This window comes from Doryrhamphus excisus, chromosome 6, assembly GCF_030265055.1.
Source record: "Doryrhamphus excisus isolate RoL2022-K1 chromosome 6, RoL_Dexc_1.0, whole genome shotgun sequence".
Classification (NCBI taxonomy): Eukaryota; Metazoa; Chordata; class Actinopteri; order Syngnathiformes; family Syngnathidae; genus Doryrhamphus; species Doryrhamphus excisus.
Genome location: NC_080471.1, coordinates 5137682 through 5162094, shown reverse-complemented (window position 1 = coordinate 5162094; position 24413 = coordinate 5137682). Strand labels below are relative to the sequence as shown.

Below are 24413 nucleotides of genomic sequence, written 5' to 3'. Positions count from 1 at the left end.
GGCTGGGATCAGAAAGGTCATCTTGGTGAATGTTTTTATCATGGGACAATACAGAATATACACATAAAGTAAGGACTTGATTGGGCAGCTTTTAGTCGGTTAATATCTATTCTACTGTGTTTACCAGTTCATATTTCACAAAAAGCTTCTAAAATATACTTTTAAAGAGCGTTCATTGTCATATATCCAAGAGGAATTTGTCATTTCTCATGCCAACGATCTCGGCCGACATGTTTGGGGTATATGAGAATTTGGATGGTGGCTTTCATGCTTGGCCAAATGACCCAAACTAGCCGATAAAATGCACCAGAGTTCATTTTAACCGAACCAAACATGACAAGTGATGCATCCCTGGAGCAATGAACACAACAGCACAACGGTATACAAAGCTCTTCATTTCCAGATGAGAGATTGTGTGTGTATGTGTGTGTTTCTATACGCTAACAAGTTCAATACAAACAGTTCTGTGCATGCATCACCTTGGCAAAAAGGGAATGATTTCTCCAAGGAGCTTCTCTCCTTATGTTCTTTGGCATGAGCCTCCAATGCGCAGCACTGTTCTCTCTCCCTATATGACCTAGAGTATATCTAATTGGCATGGACAACACAACATGTCCCCCTTTGGATTGCATTCCTTTTTGAGTGTCTGAATGAATAACATCCACAGGATCTCACAAAAGTGAGTTCACTTCTCAGGGGAGAATCCTATAGAAGTACTTTAGTCAGTGTACAGCTTGTGTAGCAGTATAGAATTATTATGCACTCAGAATGAGTCAACACACAGCCATTATTGTCTACATAGCGGGCAAGAGTGAGTGAGTGAGTAGCAGGAGCATTGTGTCATGGTGACACTAGCATGCACGAGTGCTGCTGGTACTGGGGAGCTGTGGTTCATTGAGTGAAATGTGAATTCCAGCATAAAGCGACCTTGCGGAGTTGTTTTTCAATATGATAAGGGGACCAAACACACCTCAGAGATGACATGTAACAACCTGTGCAGCTCTGGTCAATTCCATGCCCAAGAGGATTAAGGCAGTTCCAGATATGAATGATGCTCATACTAAAAATTCATGCCGAAGACACCGATTGGACATATTCACTCTAAGGTAGCAGCTACTTAGACAGTAATGAAATGTTTCCATCAATGAACCGCAGCTCTGGTCAATTCCATGCCCAAGAGGGTTAAGGCAGTGCCAGATAAGAATGATGCTTACACTAAACATTCACACCGAGGACACCGATTGGACATATTCATTCCAAGGTACAAGCTACTTAGACAGCAATTAAATGTTTCCATCAATGAACCGTAGCTCCCCAGTACTGGCAGCACTCGTGCAACCCCAAATTTTTGCTACGCTCGCCCTGCAGGTCAATTCAAATTTTTTGGGTCATGTGTGAACAATGCAATTCAGATTATTTTCAAATCTGACCTATTTGTCATTGAAAGGCGTGGTTTATCGTGCAGTATGTGTAGTATAGAATTATTATGCACTCAGAATGAGTCAACACACAGCCATTATTGTCTACATAGCGGGCAAGAGTGAGTGAGTGAGTAGCAGGAGCATTGTGTCATGGTGACGCTAGCATGCATGAGTGCTGCTGGTACTGGGGAGCTGTGGTTCATTGAGTGAAAAGTGAATTCCAACATAAAGCGACCTTGCAGAGTTGTTTTTCAATATGATAAGGGGACCAAAAATACCTCCAAGATGACATGTAACAACCTGTGCAGCTCTGGTCAATTCCATGCCCAAGAGGATTAAGGCAGTGCCAGATAAGAATGATGCTCACACTAAACATTCACAACAAGGACACCGATTGGACATATTCATTCCAAGGTACCAGCTACTTAGACAGTAATGAAATGTTTCCATCAATGAACCGCAGCTTTGGTCAATTCCATGCCCAAGAGGATTAAGGCAGTGCTAGATAAGAATGATGCTCATACTAAAAATTCACGCCGAAGACACTGATTGGACATATTCACTCTAAGGTACCAGCTGCTTAGACAGCAATTAAAAGTTCCCATTAATGAACCGTAGCTCCCCAGTACTGGCAGCACTCGTGCAACCCCAAATTTTTGCTACACTTGCGCTGCAGGTCAATTCAAATTTTGGGCTTTTTTGGGGATTTTTTTTTCATGTCTGTGTGAACAATGCAATTCTGATTGTTTTCAAATCTGACCTAATCGTCATTGAAAGGCGTGGTTTATCGCGCAAAACTTGGATGAAGGTGCTCACCGATGTTGGCAAAATTGTCATTGAAGTAGCTCACTACAATGTCCCACCATCTCCTACGTGGAATCATTTGGTTGAGCAAATATTTACTCCCGTTGCACAAAATCCTTGAAATTGCCACAAACGTGTTAAGGAGGGCGCAGCAATCTTTACTTCCATAAATGTACTACTTTGGTAGTATGAACAACCATATAAAAATGTCATATTTTAACCAAAATGAACTAAGGATCACACCCTGCATTGTGAAGGTAGCCTTGATATACCTTTACTGTTAAGCTAGAGCCAATAATATTTAGCTAATACTGGCTTTGTTTTGGCTTATTTTCAGTGGAGAGTAAATCTATGCTGCTACACAAGCTGTACACTGACTACTCTAAAGTATTTCCGAGTTTCTTCCGATAGTATTGGCCCTTGAGAAGACACATAATGCTGAAATGTGAGGAGTCTCCTCACTTTTGTATATGCAGTGCCAGCATAAAATGCGAGGAGTTAATAAATGAAAGAGAGGGGGGTTATCTGCAATATGCAGGCAATTATTGTTTTGTCTAATGTTTTGCCTCATATTCCGCTTTTGCAGAGGTTGTGATTTTTGTAATTGCACTTGTAAGCAATTTTTTTGCAGGGGGGGGCAGAGGAAGGGAATGATTTATCAGCGACAAGTTTTGCAATCAGTTAAAGCAGGCGATAAGCAGCTGTGTGATCTGCAGTTGTGCTTCCAGTGGCTTTTTACATGTGCAGCCATACATCTGACAAATAGAAACCAGCGATGGGTTGGAGGCCGGTGTCTAATGAGGATTCTACTGGAGAGCCTGACCTCCAAAGTGAACAATATCCTCCAAGAAACAGAAGCTGTGACAATGACAAAATGCAAAACAAGAGAATCTCTGCATGGTCAAGCAGATTAATGAGCCCAAACTCCAGCTTGTCACATTGATTGGGGACACGGCTGCTGCTATATGGTGCATTCAGGAACCATTTTCACGTGTTATGTTGCAGGCCTTTTGTCATTTAGAGCCATCAATCTACACTCACACACCCCAGATATCCAACAGGAAGTAATGGGAGTTTTAGATGGTCAAAATTCATTCATTCATTTTCTACCGCTTATCCTCACGAAGGTCGCAGGTGGTGCTGGAGCCTATCCCAGCCGTCTTCGGACGAGAGGTGGGGTACACGCTGGACTGGTGGCCAGCCAATCACAGGGCACATATAGACAAACAACCATTCACACTCACATTCATACCTATGGAGTCGCCAATTAGCATGGTGCTACGTGTTTATACATGTGTCTACCTATAAAATAGAAATGTTAGCATGCTAACACCGAACATGATAGTACTCAAATATTTAAAAGTGTCTACCCGGGAAAATTGCAAAAAATAGTAGTTATGCTAATGTTAACATGCAAGCGATGCTAACATGCTCAAATTAGCATGCTAACACCTAGCACCCGGAAGGCTAAATGTGCCAAACAAGTACCCTTTTTTGTGGAGTCATATGCACAAAGCACTCGCAGTATGAAAGAATCTTTTTAAAAAATCCTGGATTTCCTCGTGCGTGCATCCATTTTCTATGCCGCTTATCCTCACTAGAGTCACAGGTATGCTGGAGCCTATCCCAACTGTCTTCGGATGAGAGGTGGGGTACACGCTGGACTGGTGGCCAGCCAATCACAGGGCACATATAGACAAACAACCATTCACACTCACATTCATACCTATGGAGTCGCCAATTAACTTAGCATGTTTTTGGAATGTGGGAGCATATGCAAACTCCACACAGAGATGGCCGAGGGTGGAATCGAACTCGGGTCTCCTAGGTGTGCGGCCTAACGCTAACCACTCATCCATAATAAACGACAAATGTGTTAATTATAAACAAGTAACATTAGCAGCATTTGTACAAAACAAGTGCCGCAAGGTATGCTGGGATGCCTGAAGCACTCAAAGTGAAACCCATGATGTGGCCCAGCCTTACCCAGACTCCTTTTGAGACCCCTGTTGTAAAGACTTCATGCAACTAATTTCCAGCTTTGAAACCCAATGCTTTGTATGACTTTTTTAAACTTGGCAAATTATTATTATTATTATTATTATTATTATTATTATTATTATTATTATTATTATTATTATTATTATTATTATTATTATTATTATTATTATTATTATTATTTGACACTAGAGTGGAATTAACCAGTCACAGCTTTGCTTACTTTTATTTTGATGCACGAGAATTTAAAGAGCCTCCAGGCAAATTGTGCTATAGCTTGGGGCTTTGAAATAAAATTGACTTAACTATGCAGCATTTAAAAGTTTTGTGTTATATAAAACACAAACAATGAAAAAAATAGATATCAGGAGCTTAACAATAAACAATGTGTTTTCTGATTGAAATGAATGCGTCAATTAAGTCGGAACAGCCTGGTTAAAAACATTTCTTGTTTTGCCGCAGTAATTAGTCTTCATTCTGAGCATAAAGACAAACAAATACAAAAGTATTTGATGATGAGTGGAATTTGAGTGTGTTATATAACTACAGTAGTCCATCACATCTCATTCTCCTCACTTTCAGGTAGCTTTGAACGCTCGCCTCGGGCCAACGTCAGCCACGAGACAGACAACATCACAGCCGGGGTGAGTCCAGATCCCATTCAACACTTCCTTTCACAAATCACAGCAGGAAATGTGTTCATTCCTGACAGATAAAACATGGAAGATTATACTTCAGATGTCTGCTTAACTTGTTTTGTGTTTTTTATAGCACGGGTTTTACTTTTATTTGTCACCCTCTGAATACTGCATCATTCATTCAATTTCTACCACTTATCCTCACGAGGGTCGCGGGTATGCTGGAGCCTATCCCAGCTGTCTTCAGGCGAGAGGCGGGGTACACCCTGGACTGGTGGCCAGCCAATCACAGGGCACATATAGACAAACAACCATTCACACTCACATTCATACCTATGGACAAGTACCTCGCTAGGAGACCAGGGTTCAATTCCATCCTCGGCCTTCTCTGTGTGGAGTTTGCATGTTCTCCCCGTGCATGCGTGGGTTTTCTCCGGGTACTCCGGTTTCCTCCCACATTCCAAAAACATGCTAGGTTAATTGGCCACTCCAAATTGTCCATCGGTATAGTAAATGTGAGTGTGAATGGTTGTTTGCCTATATGTGCCCTGTGATTGGCTGGCCACCAGTCCAGGGTGTACCCCGCCCCTCGTCCGAAGACAGTTGGGAGCGACTCTAGTGAGGATAAGCGGCATAGAAAATGGATGCACGCACGGTGAAATCCAGGAATTTTTTTTAAAGGATTCTTTCATACTGCGTGTGTTTTGTGCATATGACTCCACAAAAAAGGGTACTTGTTTGGCACATTTACCCTTCCGGGTGCTAGGTGTTAGCATGCTAATTTTAGCATGTTAGCATTGCTTGCATGTTTATGGTAGCATAACTACTATTTTTTGCAATTTTCACAGGTAGACACTTTTAAATATTTGAGTACTATCATGCTGGCATGCTAACATTTCTATTTTATAGGTAGACACATGTATAAACACGTAGCACCATGCTAATATTAGCATAGCATTTTTAGCCTTTTTCATTGGCAGACAGACTGTTATACTAGGTGTTAGCATGGTAACATTTAGAGGTTAGCATTGCTGTCATGCTGATATTAACATAACAGCATTTTATGCCGTTTTATGAGTAGATACTTACATGAACAATTAGCACTGTGCCATGTAAGCATTGCTACGATACTAACATTAGCATAGAATACTTTTTAGCCTTTTTGGGTATTATGCTAGGTGTGAGCATGCTGACGTTAAAATGTTAGTAACGCTAGCATCCTAACATGAGCATACTTTATGATTTTTATGAATATGAACTTAAACAACACCTAACATTATTATGCTAGGTGTTAGCATTTTAGCATGCTAACAAAATTATAAACATAAACATTTTTATCATTTTGAGAAGTTTGAGAGGTGAGGATTTATACAAGGGCAGCACGGTGATCGAGTGGTTATCATGTAGGCCACACAGTCAGTAGACCTGGGTTTGAATCTCTGCTTGGGCATCTCTGTGTGGAGTTTGCATGTTTTACCCGTGCGTGTATGGCTTTTCTGTGGTTCCTCCGGGTTCCTCCCACATTCCATAAACATGCGTGTTAGGTCAATTGGCGATTCCAAATTGTCCACAGGTATGAATGTGAGTGTGAATGGTTGTTTGTCTATATGTGACCTGTGATTGGCCGGCGACCAGTGTACCCTGCCTTATGCCCAAGATAGGCTCCAGCATACCTGCGACTCTAGTGAGGATAAGCGGCATAGAAAATGGATGCACACACAGGGACAACATGCAAACTCCACACGGATATTCAAACCCATGTCTTCCCGATCCCCTGTGGCCTACATGCTAACCACGTATTCACTGTGCGGCCTCTATTTTTTCCTAGGAGGGGGATAAAGGATAAAGGACAGGCATCCATGAAGACATGAGGAGATTTTCCATCCATAAAAGATATTTCTCATGTATTAGTACATCATCCACAATTTGTGCCAATTTGTCACACTGCCTCAAGACAGACATAATCCAATGTTATGGGACTTGGATGCAGCTTCTTTTTTCATCACTAATTTTACAGTATCCGTCTGCATAGTGGTAATTACCTGCATGGCACATAGTGTATGTTTTGTGCATAAAATGTTGGCAGAGAATTGATTAGTCTATCAATAAATACTGCATACTGCATAGTAGCGTGCAATGGCCTTCTAGCCTGTCTAGTATGAAGCGTCAGTACATGATGAATGTGATGTCATGCATGGGAAAGACTTGTCAACAAAGACGGATGCCAGGTTTGCCTGACAAATATTCAGCTGCATGTGAAGGAAAGAAGGAAACAGTTTGATCGGCTCATGTTTTGATCACTGCAGATTTTATGCGGCGCTCGTCTTCTATGCACAGCAGGAAATGCGTCTTTTGGCAGACGACCTGCCAAAAAGGTGCATTCGCGTACTGCAAACACGGTGATGAATATTGAAGATGGAATAAAATAATTTGATCAGAGGACAAACAAAGGGAATTTCATGCATGGGATTATCCGGTGGTCCACAAACAAAGGGAAGCCAAATATTTTCAAAAGGGAAAAAAATCACATTTTAAACAAGTAGCATGATGACCTAAATGTATATTTATTACATTTCAAATCCAGTACATGGAATATCATTATTTTATAATGATAAAAACGTCTTTCATTTTTCTTATAATAGAGCAACCCCCAATAAATGTTATATAATAATACATTATTGCTGTTTTATTCTCATATTATGAATATTTTCCCCTAAAAGCTTTTTTTTAATAGTGAAGGTAACTCCATTTTATTTTGGTAAAAAATACATTTGTTGTTGTATGATTGAACATTTTTTAAGATGAGTAATAATTAGTGAGATAAATACCCATTTATCTTACTACCGTAATAGTCCATTTTATTTCTGCTGCTAATATGAAAATATAATAAACTAATAAAATAATAAAATAAAAGTTTTGAAAAATAATTTTCAAGATTTTTTGGTTGAATTTTAATGACATAATTATAATAATTTATATAAAAATATAACAAATATTATTATTATTACAAATATTCATTATATCAAATATCATTTATAATAATCTATAATTTATAATGCATAATAATTCAGAATAATTTATAATAATCCATAATAATTTATAATAATTTCTAGGTTATAATAAATTGTAATAATGAACAATAATTTATCATAATTCAATAATGTATAATAATAATCTTTAAGAATTTTTAATACTTTTTAAATACTTTTTAATTTAAAATAATTTTTAAATACCTATAATTTAAAATAATTTTAAATATGTTTTTATAATTTTTAATAATTAATATTTTTAATACTTTTTAAATAATTTTTGATATTTTTTTAATAATTTTTTATTAATTTTTAAATAATTTTTAAATAATTTTTAATTTTCTTTAATAATTTTTAACAATTTTTAATAATTTTAAAATAATTTTTAATAATTTGTAATTCATAATAATTTATAGGCTATAATAATTTATAATAATGCACAATAATTTATCATAATTCAATAATGTATAATAATTAAATTTATAATCATTATAATAATTGATAATTGATTTTAATTATTATTATCAATTATTATGACAATTAAAATGATACATATACAGTATTGCATAAAAGAAAAAAAAATACTGCTACAAGAGTGCTTAACTTTAACATTAGTCTTTTTTTCTTTCTTCCAAAAAAGTGGGTGTTTATTATTTTTTTTGGTGTGATCTAATATGAATATGTACTCTAGCGTGAAAGAAAGTCAAATCTTATTTAGTCCATCAATAGTCCACGGATGACTGAAATGACTTCATTCAGAGACGTTTAGCAAAAGTAATCAAAGTACTCAGACTGTCCTTTCCGGACGATTGTCGGAACGTATGGAATGTCAGCTGCTGAGGGCAACAGCCAATTGAAGCCGGCTATTATTGGGCGTTGCTTGGCTACCAAACCTTACTTATTCGGATGAGACGTGATGAGATTCATGCGGCCCTGACACTTGAACACGTGAATGCATGGCGCCATTCCACTTCAGACTACCTGGGAGATCGGGAAGGGTGGCTAATCTAATGAGGGAATGATGCGGACAGCAGCAGATATTGCATGTGTGCAGCGGGGCTGATATCGAACGCTCTCTCACATGCGCCGTTCAAAGGGATATAACATGTTTTCTCTGGTCCACACCAACTTACACTTTGGAGGTAATCTCCACTTTTGTGTTCTGTGGGGGTTTTATTTTTTTTTCCCATCAAAGCTCTGCACTTTCAAAACTATCTGCTCCATACATACGGTATGTGTGGGGGGACATGCTGTCACTCAGTTGGTTAGCCGCGTATCCTTGCACAGTGTGGATAAACAGGAATGTGTTCTGTTTACCAAGTCAGACGCTTTCATGATTTAACTTATTTTTCTCTGTAGGAAGTAAGAAATAAGGGAACTAATATGTTTCAGCATCAAACTGTGTCCATCCTGAAACAGTGAAGGCTGCAAAGGGAAGCCTGGTCCACATGTGGGGTATTTTTAAAACCGCATATGCAATTACCCACCAGACTATTTGGAAAATAACACTGGGTTGTCCCGCCTCGTACAAACAAGATGCTGAGAGCGATCTGAGTAAGTCAGTGATTCCTTAATTCTTAATAACGTCGCCAGATTCAGAGCAAAAGTGCAAATATTTCAACTGTGGCTGACATGCGCATGGTTGATAGTTGGTTTTGTCCTGCAGATAGAGGTTTGTATGCTGGAATCAGTTCCACAGAGATCTGTGGTTTGACATGCCCAGGTGTGTTGCTGTCACAGCATTGCATGCCCCACAAATATTGCAGTAGACCTGGTCTAGAATATTAAAAACAAAAATATAAACAGCTGTATTCAGTCACACAGCATATTGAATTGAAAGATTAGTATGTGTTGCACCAAATGAAAGCAACCTCTTGTGCATACACTTAAACTGGGATGAATGTGCATTTTGAGGGCATTAATTCCTCATGAGGCTGAGTAAAAATAATATTGAGCTATCAAAACATGTCAAATACCATTTAAAATCTGGGGTGAAAGAGTTAGTTATGGTGTAATTAGATGTAAATTGCCTTAAACAGTTCATGACAGTGTGGCGTACACATGATAATCCCCTGGTAATGAGAATTCACTTGATATCATTTGCTTCAAAATAGCTTAGCCACCAGAAAATCCATCATATTGCACGTTTGAATCATTTTCATATCCTACGTCACATTCTCAATCATCTAACTGTTGTGTTGGTAGCTCTGTAAATTTTACTGTGCTTGGACTTCCATACAATAAGATCTTTATGACTACTTTTAGCACTAGTTTGAAGTGTTTTGGTAACATGCAGTAATTTAAAAGTGCTGTAAACCAGTGTTTCCCAACCTTCACTGAGGCAAGGCACATATTTTCATACTTTTCAATGACTTATTTTTTCAATTCTGCAGTCTTTCTCGCCTTCTTTAGCAAATTCCCTGCACCTGCAACTTTCTTTGGCCCCGTGGTGGGTTATTCAGTGAAAGAATGCACTTTATGTGTCTGAAGAAATGAAAGAAACTGCTACCTGGATGCTGCTTTCACTTTTAATAATAATTTTTGTTTGCTTGTTTCACTGTAAATAGATAAAAATGTACAATAACCCACAGATTAGATAGTCTTGTCTAATTGAGACGGATCTGTGGTTTTTATTTTTATTGTATTTTATTGTTTTTTTCATTTTTAGCAAGTAATCTATGCTATTTTTTACCATATAAATAAAGCCTTTTGACATATGATTTAATTGTATTTTTAAATTAGAAAATACTTTTCCCACGTATTTTGGTAAAACACTATAACCTTTTTGTTGTTGATGGAGATGTATAAATGGAGACGCAGAAAGAAGAAAAACTGCGTCTTGCTGCTACTTTATTTGTTTTTCTGCGTCTTTTGCTGATTTTTGTACCTATACACGACCAGACGTTTTATTTTATGTAGCTTTTGAGTCGCGTCGCTTCTCCGTGCTTTTATTTTGACAGGGAGCAACCTCAAAACAGACGCACGTGCTGCCCTCGTCGCTTGCCGTACTCACTTCCGCCATTGTTGTTGACAGTTTGACTGCATGCTAACTGCAAGCGTCCCGTTTGATGCCCGTACAGCACGAGCCCACGCGTGTAATTAAAGGGAAGGACATCCCAGCCGGGAATGGCGGGTTCCAGAGTGTCGCCACGGAGCAGATAGCACCGACAGGTACTTCTCATACTTTAATCGTCTTTCATGTCTAATGCTGCTAAACGTATCAGAGCAGTTAGCTTCCTCTCGAAGTACGCTTTCTCCACTATGTGGAGTTTACAAAATACAACCATGACTTCATAACTTTTGCATTAAAATGCTTTATTTGAGGTGCACTTTTTGTTTACTACTACAGAGTCTGTAGTAGTAAACTGTGAGACTTTGAGTCAAGACTGTGAGTCAAGACACCCGGCGAGGTGGTGGTTCCACAATATAATGATCCCATAAAAATAAATGAAAAGCTAAGTATTTAATACGTATTATAATAGTGTTATGTTGATTCATTTACTTTATGCATTTTAAACCGTGCATTGAAAACATGGGTTTGCAGCAAGACGAGGGACTTGACGAGCTGCTGACGTTAGGGGCCGTCCACAAAGTGCATGCATCGTGGTGCACGGGGATGATAATGTAGGTTTTAGCCTCATGAGACTCAGAAAATAAACACAAGCAATAAATATCTTGTTTGAAAACAGTACTCTCATATATAGGTGTAGTTATTTCAAGGATATTTGTTTTTAGTTGTCTGTTTCTTAAATCTACATAACAAGGGACACATTTATCTCTTGAAAACACGCGTTTCAGTATAAATTAATGGAATATGCATTTGCAATATGTTGTAATTTCAAGTTCAAGTACCACTGGCTTTCAATTTAATTATTTATATTTGGTCCACCATTTAAAGCATAAACACAATTCCCGACCTTTTTATTGTGCTTCTGTATGTAAAAACATTTTTCGTGTGTGTTTTTTTTTTCTCTTGTAGCCTTTTTTTTTCCAATGAGAAAAAAAATTGTTATGTAAACATAATAAAGTCATAATTGCGGGATGAAAATGTACATGAAGGAATGCAAAATGGAGCAAACAGCTCTGATTTTGCAATTTTTTTTGCAAATTATTAAGCAAAAGAAGTTAAATTCTTGCAAGGGAAAAAAGTAGCAATTTTCTGAGGATAAACTTGTAATGTTATGGAGAAAAATAATAATTTAAACAGCGGAGTTGAAATATGAAAGCTATACATTTATTCTTTGAAGTCGTAATATGAGGAAACAAATAGAACAAAGCAACATTGTAATTTTTGGACAATTAGGTTGGACAAAAAATCCAGACAAAAAGAAAATTTACAGAAAAAGATTAAATATTTTGAAAAAAAACAGGAAAAAGAGCAAAAAGCAAATTTGATACCAAGAATGCATTTTTTTCTTGAAACATATACAACTTTTTAACATATCTATATGTTTTGCTTTACAAAATATCAAAGTGCCCCTTGCATTCTTTCTTTTTTTTGTATCTGGCCGTGGCTTGGACATCCTTGAATTCTAAAAATATATTTCTTGTTCCCACAGTCAGACATTATTTCTCAGCCACAATCAAATGTGTGGACAAAGTCTTCATTAGCTAATGTTTTTCATAGTTTAGTCCATCCATCCATCCATTTTCTATGCCACATATCCTCAGTAGTGTTGTGGGGGTATGCTGGAGCCTATCCCAGCTGTCTTTGAACGAGAGGCGGGGTACACCCTGGACTGGTGGCCAGCCAATCACAGGGCACATATAGACAAACAACCATTCACACTCACATTCATACCTATGGACAATTTGGAGTCGCCAATCAACTAATGCAAACCTTGTGCAACTCCACACACTTGTAGTCATTTTCTACTATATGGTAAAGATGGTGGCATTTAGCTCGATGTTTGACAGGTTGCACATAGTAAAGCTTTCCCGCGTCCTTGTTAGTTGCTTTCCGAAAAGGACACTTGCCAGTCGGCTGCATTGTGAGCTCCAACGGGAATTGTGTCTGCACGCGTCTGCTTGAATGAAAAGTGAAAGACGCTTGCCAAATGAGGACTCATTCAATGAGTAGGATTAACATTTACCAACAGCTGGGCCTCTGGTCAGTATTTAGGGTTATTAATATGCCGTTATGACGACATGCCTGTTTGAGCACCGTCATCTGAGAGACGCCATCTATCACTGACTTGAAGAGAGGACCAATAATGACTCTGTAATCCCTTAGAATCTGGAACCTCCTGGGAAATTACCATGTCAGTAATGATGGCTCGTATTTTTAGTCTTCCATGCCTGTGTCTCATGACTCGGACGCCTGCGTATGCACCACTTCATCAACTGACTTCACGAGCGTGTCCGAGTTGGGAGACGAGTACTCTATTAACCTTGTGTTGGGGCGTATTCAGTAGCACTGCACACAATATGAGGAACATACTGTAGTACATGAGCTTGATTTGTTTAAAGACACGTTGGAGTATATAAATATCTTGTTTTGTGTGTGTGTGTGTGTGTGTGTGTGTGTGTGTGTAGCATTTGTACATGTCAGCGGGTTCTGCTTCATTAATGTGTGTGATTGATCCAACCAAGTATGCACGTCATTGACCTTCAGTATCCATGTTGGTGTTCTTGACCTGCTGCTCTATGAAGGCTTTGTGCTTTTGTAAGTAAAGGTGCAGGACTGTGAAGCGTGTGGATTTTATATGCACAAGCAGAATGCCTTTTTCTTTTGTTTTTTTTTAGGCTGGCCTTCTGTACTGTCCTTATAGGGCGAGGTGTTAGACATTCTGTTGGATGGGAATATCCATATACCACTGTTGCACTAGCTGACATCTTATTTTTTAAATAACGGTGCATTTCTAGGCTTCAATTCTGACAGTTCAGAGAAAATCAGGGGTTATCCAAGGTGATCTGTCTGCTTGGAACATAACCAAGCATCCATAAGTACACTTACTTAGAAAGTCCAAGACTGTCCTAAATTGTGAATTTGCAGCATGTATTTTTCCCACTATAATTCATAAATTCATTCATTTTCTACCGCTTATTCTCATGAGGGTCGCGGCGGTGCTGGAGCCAGCCAATCACAGGGCACATATTGACAAACAACCATTCACACTCACATTCATACCTATGGACAATTTGGTAATGGTAATGGTTTTATTTCATTTGAACATGCATCAGATTACAATTGAATGCATCACATAATCAGTTCACAGTTCCACATGTCCAAAAGGAGTAGGAAGAAGCAAAGCTTATTAAATCCTACCCCTCCATCTGGTACTTTTACAATCACTAACTGTTACATTTGTTCACTTCCTGCTTTCCATAATACAGTTTTTTTAATTTTTTTTATTTTAATAATGCACCTCGTACCGAAGTACTCGGTGATATGAGCATCCAATGCCATAATGGGTACCATAGTGCGTGTCAATATAGTGATATATATAGCACATCATGACTGGTTCAAGACTCTTCATCCTTGTATTTAGCAAACATCAACTGCTTGTATTGTTTCTTGAATTGGCTCATCGTTGTGCATTGTTTGATTTCCTTACTCAATCCATTCCATAGTTTGATTCCACATACTGAAATGCTATGGCTAGCATAACGTAGTCCTAGCATAGAAGTGTTTCAAATGTACTTCTTCCCTGAGATCATATTTCTCCTCTCTTGTAGAGAAGTATTGGATGACATTTTTAGCTAATTGCTTATTTTTAGCCTTATGCATTATTGAAGCTGTTTGAAGATGAACTATATCAGCAAGTTGAAGTATTTGTGATTTTAGAAATAAGGAGTTAGTATGTTCTCTGTAGAGGTCGCCAATTAACCTAGCATGTTTTTGGAATGTGGGAGGAAACCGGAGTACCCGGAGAAAACCCACACATGCACGGGGAGAACATGCAAACTCCACACAGAGATGGCTGAGAGTGGAATTGAACTCGGGTCTCCTAGCTATGAGGCATGTGTGCTAACCACTTCTCCGCCGTGCAGCCCCACATGAATGGCATAACGAAGGGACAAATTTTCCCACTCCAAGACTGCAATCTTGTAGAGACTGTGTGAAAGGATATTGGGTCAGTCAGTCTCCTAAAAGAGCTACAAGGGAAGGTGTCGTCCCGTCGAGGGTCATGACACACAGGCTACAGTGATTAGCGGCTATAGCAAAATAAAAAATACTGCAAATACTTTGCGTAAACAGAGGAAACTGTGTTGGCTATTATTATTTGGGCCTGATCTGATGTCAATTTCAGCCGGTCGACATTTCGTGACATGCAAAATAAATAAATAAGACGATAAAATAAATAATATTTCCAAAGTATAACACCTCATTGTGCACTATTCATTTCCATTCTGTAGTAATCAGCAGTAGAACATAGGTAAGTATCAGCAAAATATCAGTTCTCAATAAAAAAAAGGATAAAAAGTTTTTTGTGAAGATTTCAAGCACTTTGACACAAATGTAGCCATATATATTGAGACAAAATATGTCAACAACTATTCCACAACCTAAACAACACAAATACTAACACCATTCATAACACCATGAATATTTACAATGTTCACATTTGCAACTGAACTGTGTGTGTGTGTGTGTGTGGACATGTTCAATTTCCCTTCAGTGCGTAACCTCCTTCATGCAACACCTTGATGCCTTTTCACTTCCTGGTTCCTGTGCAGTTTGGATTTGAATGGGAGAGGCCGAGTTCTTATAAAATGCACTTCTGTCATCTTGTGGTTGTTTTTTTTTCAGCCTAAAACTGCATCAAACATGCTATCTTCCATTGTGGAGTTGCATCATCACCTCTCTGTGCCTCTCGTAAAAGACATGTAAATACGTCTTTGGTAGAGCGCAGTTGGATTGGAAAATAATGTATAAATACGTCTTTGGTAGCAAATAAGTGAAATGGATACTTCTTATTTTTTAATATGCACATTGGTTCATCCCAGGTTCGAATCTCCAGTAGTAAGCATCATTGGTATTCATCAGGAAGGGCATCCAGAATATAAAGTGCTCAAGCCCCAATCAGTATGCGGATCAAAGTGATCCACTGATGAAAGAAACAAACAAAAAATTGGTTCAAAAATAACTTTTGCCTCCTATGTCACGCTTGAGACTGATCCTATTCCGCAATACCAGTTGGACACCGAACGCTCTCTTATTTATATTCCATGGATACATTTTCGCCTGGACACTATTCAGGCTATGATGCAGCATTTTGCAGCATCTGAACAGTTTGTAAAAGAGGTTAACGTTGCCAATGATACGTCAAAAGTGACAACAATGTTTGGACAGTTAATGAGCGTCTCAGGCTGGTTGAAGTCAGACTGATAAAGTAAGTTTGCCATCCGCCACGACTTTGGTGTCTGTTCCAAATTCCTGCATCCTCTCTGTAGTGTGCTTTTCTGCTTCAATCTGTCTGACAAAACTTTCCTGCCAGAGGCGCTTTTTTTAGTGTTTGCTAAACTTAGCATGTTGGCTCAGAACCACGTCAAAAACATTCGCCTTTTTTTCCCCACATCGAAATTGTTTCCGCCCACCTGTGCCTGTTTGAGAAGAGGTGACATGTCTTCATTGTGGGATGGTTTACTACAGAGCCTTGCTTGATTTTTTTTTTTTCGGGTGCTCATGGATAAGAAAAGGCAGTTGCAATGAGGGTAGCGTCCAAGTGAACTTGCGTGCCGATGCTTAGATGAGCTATAAAAAATACAACAGTCGAGCAGTTGAAATCCCAAATGGCTCTTTCAGAGACAAAGGGCTTTGTTTTATCCATTCTTGTCAGTCTGCATGTCATCATATTTGCTACATTTTCCAAAACGGAGGAGTAGAATATTTATGGACCACCTACAAGGAAAAGAGAATTTGAACACTGTTCACAGTCTCCGGAAAAGTACGACTTGTGAGGTTGGGGCAAAACAACAGATTTTTCAGTGTGTCCCCACACACAACACACTCAGTGAGGTACAGGAAGTTTAACCTCCTCACAATATACATAGTCAGGCATCTATGAAATTCAGTGCAGCACACAGGCATTGGCTAGTGGGTGTCACGGATAGAAGGAGTGTCACAAGAGTTCTCGTTCAGAAAAGAAACTGGGATAATGAGAAATTGTGCAATAAATGAAAATGAACTTGATAATTTTGCTGGACTCCGGATATTGTCATCATGTCTGTTTTCATTGTCTCCTGTCCCAGATAGGAAGAGGGTTTTTCACTCCGTGCATTGATTTCAGCACCTTGGAGCGTTTCTTCCATGGAACAAGGGCATGAACGGCAGTGATACAGTCTCTTTGTCTTGGTGGGTGGAGGCGGGGCCGCTAGCATAAGAGTGTAGCGTCATGAGCAGCCATGCAAGATAACATGCTAGAAATTAAATCTTTTTTCATTGCACTTTTCTTAAACGTACAGCCACAACTAATGATTATTTTGATGACTGATTAATCAGTTAATTTATTTTTTCTGATTAATCGATTATTTTTTTTTGCGGTCTGTTCTCATGGATGTCTAAGAAAATAAAAAGTAAAAAAAAATCACATTTGAGTAGTAGATGCAGATATTCACATATTTAAATAAAATTTAAATGACTAAAATGGTTGTGGGTTAATTGGGAAATCAATTAATCATCAATGTATTGATTAATAGTTGCAGCTTTACTTAAAAGTAATGTTAAACTGGTTTGTCTTTTTAAAATAAAAAAAAATCACATTTGAGTGACAGAGGCATATATTCATATATTTGAATTAAAAAGAAAACAATCCATGACTAAAATAGTTATGGGTTAATTGGGAAATCAATTAATCAGCAATGTATTGATTAATTGTTGCAGCTTTACTTAAAAGTAATGTTAAACTCTGGTTTGTCTTTTTAAAAAAAAAAAAAAATCACATTTGAGTGACAGAGGCATATATTCATATATTTGAATTAAAAAGAAAACAATCCATGACTAAAATAGTTCTGAGTTAATTGGGAAATCAATTAATCATCAATGTATTGATTAATTGTTGTAGCTTTACTTAAAAGTAATGTTAAACTGGTTTGTCTTTTTATCGTGGACCCAGTCTTGTGTATCGTGTGTCTCGTGACACCCCTAATGGATATTAATGGCGCTAATGAGAAGCCGTAGCTTGAAAACACACTTTTGTCATTTAAAGTCCCTTGTTTGGGAACGCTTGGCAGAGGGTACAACTATTAATCCTGAACTTTAGGCAATAAGGAACTTACAGAATAGATGGTACAGTACCTGGAATGCCGGGCTACACGTTTATCATCCATGATTTTGTTTTGTTTCCTGTGGACTTGGCTGTGTTGTCTTTAAAATGGCATGTGAATGCTGTAAATTAGCTTTTAGCTCAGAAGATTAGTGGCATTTAGGATGGAAGTTGCTGCGACAGACGGTCTTCCCAGAGTTGAGGATCTGTAGAAGAGTCACCCAGTCAATATCATATCCAGCAAAGAGATGCAGGATGGTCTAAACCACAAGAAAAAGCCCCTTGAGACAAACTAAAGCCGCAGAGGTGGAAGGGTTTATCGATATTGTGACTTTTATTAACGCCGGCCCCCCTTTCCTCTGTTTCAAAGACAGATTCAATGGGTCCGACTGAAAGACTGCAGCATCAATGCCCTGTGGTTATTCATTTGGACGAGCGTGGTGTTCGGCTTCACTACCAATCTTTGCACCTTATCCCAGTGGAATCTAATCGTATGTGATGGCTCCTAAAGGTGTGAAGTAAATTAATTTCATAGCCCAGTAATTTAGTGAACGGCATTCACATTGACAAGGAGTTGGGGGAAGGGGTCCGCACTGTACATTGATGGTACTCTTGCACAGCAGAAAAAGTATTCATCGTCCATCTTGGGTTTGATGTAAAGTTCTTTTAAAAGACTCCACTCTCATCACTTAACAGTTTTAGCTGACTTGGATTTTTCTAATGGCAGTTCTATATTGCTACGGTGAACTTGAATAGAACTGAAACACCCCAAAGGGTCCTCTTTTTGGATTTAATCGTGAATGAGATGAAGAAGAAGCACGGGAGCATACCGTGTAGGTTACAAAGTCTCCCCCGAACTAAGCGAGACGGGCTTTAAAAGACATGATGACCATTCTAACCTGTATGGTCCACACACTGACCCCATAAGGGTCGTACAGATTCGTTAGCGTTTTTAGGAATAATGGAAACGTCCCTTACAATTTTGATAAACTGTCTCTTCCTTGTAGTACTTCTCAACTGGGTCACCATTCCACAGCAACCAAGCCCCCCCAGCAAGACTCAAACCGATGCCTCTCTCCCTTTCAAGTGCGATCAAATCTGCAGCAGGTAGCCAGATGTTTTCCCACTCTCTGAATTTCTTAATGGGATTTTGTGTTGTTGAAGCCACCAAACAATCGCACTTTACGGATGACTGCAAACGCCATCTCATCTCTTCTCCCTCCCTGCTAGATCTATCCTTGGCGCTGTCACTGGTGTGACTTTTTGATGAAAGATAGTTTCTGATTTGCTGCCAAGGCTTTTGAAAAGACTCCAAGCTCTAAAACCAGGATGGCTGGAGCAAGCGAGACATCTGGATAAATGTGCGAAAGGATTTGACTGCTTTTCCTCCCTCCGAGGAAATGCTGGAATCAGATGAAGCACTGTAAAAAAAATAAAAAATAAAAAAATAAAAAACCAGAATCTTTAATCCACATGCCAGGGCAAAAAATTCTTATGGTTTTATTATTTAGTACACAAATATTAGAATATTAACCGCATACGAAAAGGATTTGGGTTGACTCCATGTATTCATTTCACGAATTAGACCTTGGCTGTCTTTGAAGGCTGTGGAGTGTTTGGTGATTATGGAGATTAAAGTGTTGCTGCAGTCTCTAAAAACAATGTCTTCTTCATTAGATGTCTTCGGGGTGACGTGTTTGGCATGTACAAGTAGCTCAGCATTAAATATGTGGTTACCGCAGAGGCAATTTGTCCATCTTTCTGTACCGCTTCTGCTGTTCAGGGTCATAGGGACGCTGGAGCCTATCCCGTGTGAGAAAGGCTCTGAACAGATACTGTATTATCTCATTCGCCACCAAACCCGACTGCTCGCTCCCGAAGATGTATATATGCGTCTTTTACGGGTTTTTTTGCGCAAGAGGCACAAGAGTTGGTGCAGTTTTAAGTTGCTAAAAAGGTCACAAGGCGGCCTGCATCCTTCCCATTGAAATACTTGCTCTACCGCAACCAGGAAGTGAAAAGGCATCTTGCTGTGTTTCGTAAAAGAGGTTATGCATTGAAGGACAATTGCAAACGTAAATAGTTGAAATTGTTAATAGTTTATGTTGTTATATTGAAAGTGTGAAGGAAAATACATTTCTGGGGATCACAATAGATGAAAATATAAGCTGGAAACCTCATATTACAAATATACAACATAAGGTGGCCAGAAATATTTCAGTATTGAACAAAGCAAAATTTGTTCTCAATCAGAAATCACTCCACACTCTTTATTGCTCTCTGGTTCTACCATATCTTACTTATTGTGTGGAAATATGGGCTAATAACTATAAAAGCAATCTTCACTCGCTAAATGTACTGCAAAAAAGGTCAGTAAGGATAATTCATAATGCCGCCTACAGAGAACATACTAACTCCTTATTTCTAAAATCACAAATACTTCAACTTGCTGATATAGTTCAGCTTCAAACAGCTAAAATAATGCATTATATAATAATATATAATAATGCTATATTAGGAAAGCAGGAAGTGAACAAATGTAACAGTTACTGATTGTAAAAGTACTAGATGGAGGGGTAGGATTTAATAAGCTTTGCTTCTTCCTACTCCTTTTGGACATGTGGAACTGTGAACTGATTATGTGATGCATTCAATTGTAATCTGATGCATGTTCAAATGAAATAATACCATTACCATGACCATATTTGGAATAAAATTGTCATTTTCATGGAGAACAACCTTCTTTTTTTACGTTATGGCATCGTTGTTTAGACATTTTGGCTATATATAAATAATGGAAAAAGCTTGAAAGTTTTTTTTTTCTGGTGAAATATGAGTCTAATCTTTCCTTTTGTCCATTTAGCCAAAATCATCAAAAATGGTTGGTACAGATATAATATTGCCATAAAAATGAGATGTGTGTTGGTTTTTCTGCCAATAATATCAGTGTGCGAGCATGACATCATCAGACTCCCTCAGTATGCCCACGGTCTGGTAAGAAAACCAAAATTGAGCATCTCTAGTGTAAACCCTGACTAGATCAGTCAATCACTGGAGGAGGTGCCTTCAGTATACTGGTCTGGTAATCCCATAGCATGTTTAAGCATGGCTACCCCATTATTTGTAGTTCCACGGTGGAACCTTGGATATACTCATTATCCTAAGTTTCCAGTCGAGAGCATGTAGGGTTTCCCCTAAGATTTTCTGAAGCTGTGGTGGTGGGCTACATATGACTATGACATATTATATTATAGAATTCTTCGCACACAGCAAATTTATGCAGTGCATGAAATAAAATCCAACACAAACTGTAAATTAAATAAACACCTAATTTACTCTGTACCATTTTGCAATACCAAAGGCAACAGCAGGCGGTAACATCATATAACGATTAACACGGTCCAGCCAATTATATGATTTATTTTTACTTATGCAGCCAATCAATGCATTACATAGTATATACTGCAGTTTTCCACATTAGTGTGTAATTATTGGGGCAGGGTTAGGGTTATTATTGGCAAAAACATGCTAGGTTAATTGGCCACTCCAAATTGTCCATAAGTATGAATGTGAGTGTGAATGGTTGTTTGTCTATATGTGCCCTGTGATTGCCTGGCAACCAGTACAGGGTGTACCCCGCCTCTCGCCCGAAGACAGCTGGCAACCCCCGCGACCCTCGTGAGGATAAGCGGTAGAAAATGAATGATTGAATGTTTTACGATAATATTAAGAATACATGGAAAATTAATTGTTCAGTAATATATTTTTTTGTTCAAAATAATTTGATAATATGACCATATTGTATGCAAACTGTGGTAAACATTTTTTTTAATTGGATATAAGCCAAAAAATATGCTAACCAAGGTGTATGCTAACCAAGTTATGACTGATAACTGGTGGGTGGAATTTTCCAATTGGGCTGGGGCCACAGTACTGTATTGTGTCTGAACGTCATCTCTTGTTCTTAAATCTTTAAATCCCATCTTACTCAATTTAACTCAGCCCCTGTCGTTCGCATGACGACCCGACACCTTGGATCACTTCATTAACAAGGTCTTCATCAAACGTGCGAGTGAACCTGAGGGTCTACTGTGCCTGAACATGGTATAGCGTTTCAAATGATTGATTTCTAAGACTATTATTTCGATCAACCTTTGCAAAGATTCCTGGAAATATTTTTTGCAGGGTTTTTGTGTAAGCCCACGAACTATCAAACCAGTAGCAGCAAAGACGAAACTTCTTTGACTGATATTATCCCGCTTGACACTATGTCAAATGGAGATTTTGTACATTTAAGAAATCAATAGCAGACACGACAAGAATTTTCTAGTCTTTGACCCTTCGTCTTTGCACTTTGATGCAGGCTAGCCTCGGCTGTAAGTGGGGGGGAGAAGCGACTGACAGCTGTTAGGACGAGAATGTGGAGTGACACCACGAATGAAAGGATCTGAATTCCATCTGGCCTGACCTTGTGATCAATACACTCCTTTTTAGTGCTGGTGGCTGCGAGAGACACGCACTCCATTTCCAGACTAATAAAGACGACACCAAAGCTGCTCCTGCGTTGGACCGTCGATACTTTTAACACCGGCATCGATTCTCATTACAGCTAATGGTTTCTTTGCTGAGGAGGGGTATGAGGGCGGATGTGGGTTGCCCAAAATTTGACAATTGTATTGCGGACCGTGATGATGGTAACGGCGGCGGTGGATAGTGTCACTTTTCTGTGTTGACCACTTCCTGCTCGTTGGCCTTAATGACATGGATACAGCATTGTTTAGAATCGCCCTAAAGAGCTTCCACCCGGTTGGCGGTTCACGATGCCCTGCCACTCTACTGACTCGGCATGCAGTTGTCCACAGACTTCCATTTTTGGTAGCCCGTGGAGCTTCATTAGTTCATTCTAATTAGTGATCAGCCCCGGAAGGCACGTCTCTTTGGGTTTATCCGATCCTGCATGTACTCCTCTTAAGTCTCCACAGACTACGGCTGAGTTTTTTCTCTTTCTGTTCTGGGATTACAGCAACATTATCTTCTCATCATTTCAGCATTCAAAGACCGCATTTAAAAGCCTTTGCTGACAGTAGCCAGACGGAAAAAAACTATGCGGGGCGCGTTAGCGTGCTCCCGATACCGCCGAGTGCAAGCAGATGAAATGTAAAGTTCAGGATGAAATCCTGAAATGGGAAGACAAGGACTGTACCTCATTATGTTTCTCTGGGGACTTAATCACAGCATTAATATTCACCTTGTGTCTCCGTGTTGGGAAGATACTTAGAATAGTTTCATGGCGCCGAGATCTTTTGTGGCATTGCTGGTGCTGTTGTGAGATCATCCACAAACGGATCTGCATAAATGCTGAAAAAACTTGAGATTTGGACTTTGTTGTTGGGGATGAACACCGTCAATTCTCCAATTGTAGATGGTTGTTTATTTTACTCCATTAATTGGAATTGATCATTTGAGAGAGGCTTTTATTATGATTCTGAAACGTGAAACCAAATGATATAATGACTTGACTTTTAAACTTTAGTAAGGACATGGCGTGCATGAGGAAGTGAGCAACAGCTCTCTTTGACCACACGGTCATTTATTAATATGTGTGTATTGTGCAGCAACAGAAACAGTGATATAATAACCCAAAGCTCAGCTGTGACTACTCTTCATACCTCAGATGCAGCTACTGCCATCTTGTGAAGTTAATAAAAACAATGGCAATGTTTTCTAATTAGACATACACGGGCAATATCGGAGACCACTGTTTTTTTTGCGGTGATTGAAGTTGTGGTTGTTGTTCGCAAATGTTTGGATCCAATTCAAATATTGCGTGTCGGTTAGCACTGTATCGTAGTCTTCATTGTTTTGTGGTTCAAACGACGGGTCTAATTTTAACTTGGGCCCACCCGATTAATCGGGTGAGTGTAACCATTAGACATTAATCAGTAATCGTTGAAAAGTTAGTTGACGCTGATGTTAATTATTTTTCTTACTAATAAAATGCAGATAATACGATATTTTTCTTACAGATGAACCTGACCGATTAATTAAATTTTAAAATTTCATTTCATTTTCTACTGCTTTTCCTCACGAGGGTCGCGGGGGGTGCTGGAGCATCACAGCTGTCTTGGGGTGAGAGGCGGGGTACACCCTGGACTGGTGGCCAGCCAATCACAGGGCACATATAGACAAACAACCATTCACACTCACATTCTTACCTATGGACAATTTGGAGTGGCCAATTAACCTAGCATGTTTTTGGAATGTGGGAGGAAACCGGAGTACCCGGAAATAAAAATAAATTATTAATTAATTAAT

At 38.8% G+C, this 24413-nt stretch overlaps 1 protein-coding gene across 2 annotated transcripts in view; it reads left to right on the top strand.

The window, feature by feature from the left end:
• Nucleotides 1–10901: 10901 nt before the first annotated feature.
• enox2 (ecto-NOX disulfide-thiol exchanger 2) overlaps nucleotides 10902–24413 on the top strand; it is a 197808-nt gene continuing 184296 nt past the window's right edge. Inside the window, exon 1 of one of the 2 annotated variants that reach the window (XM_058076577.1) lies at nucleotides 10902–11061. In XM_058076577.1, coding sequence (XP_057932560.1) covers nucleotides 10959–11061 — 103 coding nt within the window. In that variant the 5' untranslated portion in view covers nucleotides 10902–10958. The remainder of the gene's footprint in view (nucleotides 11062–24413) is intronic. The other variant, XM_058076578.1, reaches the window with a different exon arrangement.